The sequence below is a fragment of the Pundamilia nyererei genome, unplaced genomic scaffold (assembly GCF_000239375.1).
Source record: "Pundamilia nyererei isolate P.nyererei 1_Seehausen unplaced genomic scaffold, PunNye1.0 scaffold00170, whole genome shotgun sequence".
Lineage (NCBI taxonomy): Eukaryota > Metazoa > Chordata > Actinopteri > Cichliformes > Cichlidae > Pundamilia > Pundamilia nyererei.
The window spans coordinates 248,195-253,326 of NW_005187571.1; the positions used below are offsets into that span (position 1 = coordinate 248,195).

The following is a 5,132-nucleotide window of genomic DNA, read 5'->3' on the forward strand; positions in this document are numbered from 1 at the left end:
TGTGTAGAAGTAGCAAAAGGAGGAAATAAAAAAAGAAATAAAACTCCAAGTGACTGTTATGCAAAAGTATTTTTCAGAGAGTAAGTAAAGCTCATTGAAATTAGTTCCATTTAAGTCTTTGAAAGTTTGACTTTATAATATGATTATGAGTTAAATCACAGTTTTATTTTCAGTGGAAGAAGGGGGCTGGGGGGGATTCTACCACCGAAAAGCAACATGAAGTAATTGCACAACAAGACCACACTTTATCTATGTATCTATGTTTCCAACTTTCGAAATCATTCTTTAAAAGATTTGTCACATTATTCAGACTCCACCACAAACACAGTAAAGCATTTGCACCCCCTGCTCATCGTGAAGTGCGTATGTTCTTGTACTGGCACAGAAGCAGCTGCTTGAAGGTGTTCTTGAAGGTGGCGTTGCAGAGGGCATAGCAGGCTGGGTTGATGGTGCTGTTGATGTAGCACAGCCAGTAGCCAATGGTCCACAGCGTGTTGGGGATGCAGATGGAGCAGAATGTGTTGATAAGCACCATCACGTTGTACGGCGTCCACGTGACGACAAATGCAACCAGGATGGCCATGATGGTGCGTGTGACCTTTTTCTCCCTGGAAGAAATTCCCCTCTTTTTCCACTTTGCCACAGCGTTTTCACTCATCGCGCGCATTGTTACCTGAAAAATGACAGTAGAAGAAGAAAAGAGTTCTATTGTTTCTTTTTAGTGTGTTTGTGTGTGTGTGTGTGTGTCACTCTTGTGTAAGTCCAACATAACCTTCCACACCTGTGTTGGTACCAAATGAGCTGTTCTGAGTATTTCACAAACTGCTGGGATTTTCCCACAACACCATCTCTTGGGTTTACAGAGAATGGTCCAAAACAGAGAAAATATCCAGCTAATGCCAGAGGTCAGAGAAGAATGGCCAGACTGTTTCTAGCTGACAGGAAGTCATCAGTAAACAAAATAACCAATTGTTGCAACAGTATTCAGAAGAGCATCTCTGAATGAACAACAACACAGAAGGCCTCACACGCTTGTCAGCTAAGAACTGGAACCTAAGGCTCAAATCATCTCAAACTCATTTTTCGAACATAATGAGTTCACTGTATTCAAATCTCCTCCACAGTCACCAAAACTCAATCCAGTAGTGCACCATCTGGATGTGGTGGATCATCATGGATGTGCGGCTGACAAATGTTAAGTGTCTGAAACAAGTGTGTGATGCTATCATTGCAATATGGACCAAAATATCTGAGAAATACTTTCAGTATTGAATCTGTCAAGGAAAATTAAAGAAAATCTGAAAGTGTATCAATTTCACACTGAGATCAAAGAAAAGTAAGAACGACCCAAAACAACAACATGGAAGTTTCAACCACACAAAAATGCTTCATAGAGCTGAATGAATGCAGTCATGCTAGCAACTCTGTGAGGCTGCCATCAGGCACAAAGATCACTGAAATTAAATCTAATATCAATTTATTCCTTTTTTTTCATCACCATGGTTACCATCTTCATTTATATGGTTACCAGTTTACTTGAATAAGATGAGTGGTATTTGGTTAGCTGCTACCTATCTGCTAAGTTACATCAATGGACAGAACATATCGACTATGTTTGTGGTGCTTAGTAATTCATTTTTACTAAAATTATCTGACTAATAATATGTCCTGTTGTGCTGTTAATTACACCACCTAACTACTTTCTGCTCATTTGAGTTAAATTCAGTTATTTTGTTTAATTTATGTTTGCTGCACCCTTAGCACCTCTTTGTGTGTACATTAGCTAGCATTAGCTTACAACTCAGCACTGGACTCTCTTGTCCTAATACTTATTCCAAAAAAAAAAAAAAAAAGATTGTGAACTTCTAGATATTTTCTTTATGGTCCAGATTATAAACTGTTCCAGATGTATTCTTTAAACTACAGGCACCAAACTTATGATGCCTCTAAAATAAAGACAACTTCTGCTGAGCTATTAAATATGGTGATAAAAAAAACAACTTTTAATTAACAACAAACTTGACATGACCAAACCCATGACTGCTTTAAATTGTAATAAATCTGGCCAATTAAGGATGAATATCTTTTGATTACCTTAAACAGAGTTTTCGTGACTAGCATTTGAGCGTCAGCTGCTGAGTTTTTCCGAGAAGATGGTTGGGCTTCATTTTTCCCAATATTTGAGTTTTTCCGTGACGAAGGTGGAATCTCAGCATCCTTGGATGTCGAAGCCTGAATGCTATCTGATGTGGAGTCCACCTGGTTGGTTCGGTCTTCCTTGCACGGACCGATTCCGTTCTGTTGCTGTTTCTGCTGGAGCATTTCCTTCTCCTTGCCATCTGCAGCCTCCTCCTGAACCTTTTTTGTTGCAGTGGTGTTCTCACCTCCTTCCTCCTGGCTGTTAGAAGGAGCTTCTCCCAGACTAGTGCCTGAGGTCTTCCTGCTGTCTTTCCTCATGCGGCTGCGACTGGCCTTGGAGATGCGCCAGTAAAGGTAGATCATGATGGCCACAGGTAGGTAGAAAGCCGCGATAGCCGTCCCGAAGGTCACCGCTGGGTTGGAGAAGAACTGGATGTAGCACTCATTGGGTTTCACAGTCCTTCCCCCAACTATGAACTGCCAGAACAAAATTGCAGGAGCCCACAGGATGAAGGACAAGACCCATGCTGCTGCAATCATCAGCCCTGCTATTTTGGTGCTGCGCCGCACTGGGTAGCTAAGCGGTTTGGTGACACAAAAGTAACGGTCAAAACTGATGATGAGCAAGTTCATGACTGAGGCGTTGCTCACAACATAGTCGACAGCCAGCCATAGGTCACACACCACTGCTCCTAGGGGCCAGAACCCAATCACAATGTAGACGGTGTAGAGGTTCATGGAGCAGACACCAATAATCAGGTCTGCGCAGGCCAGGCTGAACAGGAAGTAGTTGTTGACGGTCTGCAGGTTCCTGTTTACCTTTAGAGGAACAACATAGAGGAGGCTGTCAGATGCTAATCTTTTTTGTGCAATGTGATGTGTGTTTTCTCGTTTCTATTAAATTACCACTCTGTGCTGGGTTGCACATGTTCAAGTCTTATCTGTAAGTCTGGCTGTGCTGTTCAAGGTGTCCAGAGATGGATGTTTGAATCACACTCATTAATCATGAAGGATCAAAACAGGAAAACCCCAAACCTTTATAGAGAGCATGACCAGGATGTTTCCGATGACAGTGATCAGACTCAGAGATCCTGCAACGAGAATGATGAGCGCTATCTCCAAAGTCGTGTACGGGCTTCGAGAGAAGAGGCCAGTGCCATTGCTGACACTGATGTTGCTAGCGTTGGATGAATTGAGAATCTCCATGCTGTCCAGCATCCTTTGCATGCTTCAAGCGTCGTTCACATATGTGCAAAACCTGAAAAGAAGAGAGATTATAAAACATAAGTTTTTAGTACTATAGGTTTGTTTTTGGTTTTTTTGGGGGGCCGGGGGTGTTCAAATTATTCAGCATCTTTCTATGTGTAGATGCAAAATCATGCAAAATTGTGCAGAACTTGCAGCATGTAAATGATTCGCAGGTGTTTTTGTGCTAACAGCTTGCTCCCGGTGAAAAGAACGGACAGGTGTGCAAATAAAGGTCACAGCAGCTTTGTTTACAAAGTCACAGCCACATCTCACAAACAGGAATAACATGTTAAAACGTCTTTGATGCTAATGGAGATGCTGACATGTTGATTCTGAAAAATGAACAGTTTCAGTAGAATGATTGTGTTAATTTATTTTTTTAAGAACTCTTTAAAATGGATATGCTGCAGTCTTTCCCAGCCTCCACTGTGCGACAAGCTGGTTACATACTGGAGTTAAACATGCTTGTCTTTGGGCTTTAGGAAAAATATGGACCACACTGAGAAAACACACACTGTCAGCAGGTTTGAAGCCAGAATCCAGATAACAGACCACTGTAACAGATCACTGTAAAGCACTGCAGCACCACGGAACAATATCAAATCTTTCATGTTGGTTATACTTTGCTACATTTTATCCTTTGCTAATATTTATTTTCCCTCTTTTTCTCTTGTATGTTTAAACTATGTAAATCTCAAAGGATCTAAAAATAGCGTGTGTGCCCACAAAACAACTTTCAAATGCCACAAAAAGAATGCATATGCAAGTGTGCATGAATCTCCAGCTTTGAGCTTTGTGTGTCTGGCTCCCAGAAATCTCAACCAATCCACTCTTTCCTGGGAGCCTGAACGAGGACATCTACAGTTTACAATTTTCAAAAATGCCCTGAGAGAGTGTCTAATCTTTGCAGGAGAGTCATTTCAAAAAGATCAAGTTGGTCGCTTCATGCTGCAGGCGTCATTTTCTGCTCCTGGATATGTAAAAGGGACTGCCTGGCATATTTGGGTAAATTCAAACATGCGTGTGTCCACATGAGCTTGTGTGTTTGGCTCTTTCAGACAGATGTCCAAGTAAGTCTTAATAGAAGCTGCGGTTTTTATGTTAAGACAGGACAGATTCTCTGAGGCTAAAGAAGTGTTATCCGCAGACTTGTGTCTGCAGTGAGAAAAAAGGGAGGATGGGGGTCTTTTCTTTGGCACTGGAACTGCTTGTTCTGCGAGTTATGAAAGCCTGTTTGGATGAGCGTACAAACAGATTTCCACTGGGGCCACCCACGCTCGAGATTCAGGCGCTCATGGTGCTGTCAGGTGATTTAGATAAAAGCATTCAGTAAATAACAGATGATATGCATATGGGGATACCGCTTCTTTTAAATTACTACCGAGCCGCGTATTTAAAATGACCCCGGGCAGGCAAAACATACCAATTATGTATCTCAATTGTTAAGCATCATTACTGTTACTATTATATTAAAAATGAAGAAAAATCAGAAATAGTGGCAAAACAACGTGATTAACTAGTCTGTTCTGATCAGAGAATCAATAAAAAGATACTTAGTTGAGACCACGAGGGTTGGTGCATACTGCTAAAACCCTGTAAGTGACTCCATTAGGCCACATGATAACATCATACTGTACCTGAAAGATGTTTCCTTCCTGCTCTTACAGCCAGATTAAACTCTATTACAGCATGTTGAACTCCATCGCTTACTCATTAAAGACCCATTCCGGGTCTTTTCAGTCACA

General features: G+C 41.4%; 1 protein-coding gene across 1 annotated transcript in view; it reads right to left on the bottom strand.

Moving 5' to 3' along the window:
- LOC102209405 (muscarinic acetylcholine receptor M2-like) overlaps positions 1-5,132 on the bottom strand; it is a 7,852-nt gene continuing 2,720 nt past the window's right edge. The window contains exons 2-4 of the mRNA XM_005745933.1: positions 3,175-3,397; positions 2,095-2,958; positions 1-673 (exon numbers count right to left, since the gene is read on the bottom strand). Coding sequence (XP_005745990.1) covers positions 350-673; positions 2,095-2,958; positions 3,175-3,366 — 1,380 coding nt within the window. The 5' untranslated portion in view covers positions 3,367-3,397 and the 3' untranslated portion in view covers positions 1-349. The remainder of the gene's footprint in view (positions 674-2,094; positions 2,959-3,174; positions 3,398-5,132) is intronic.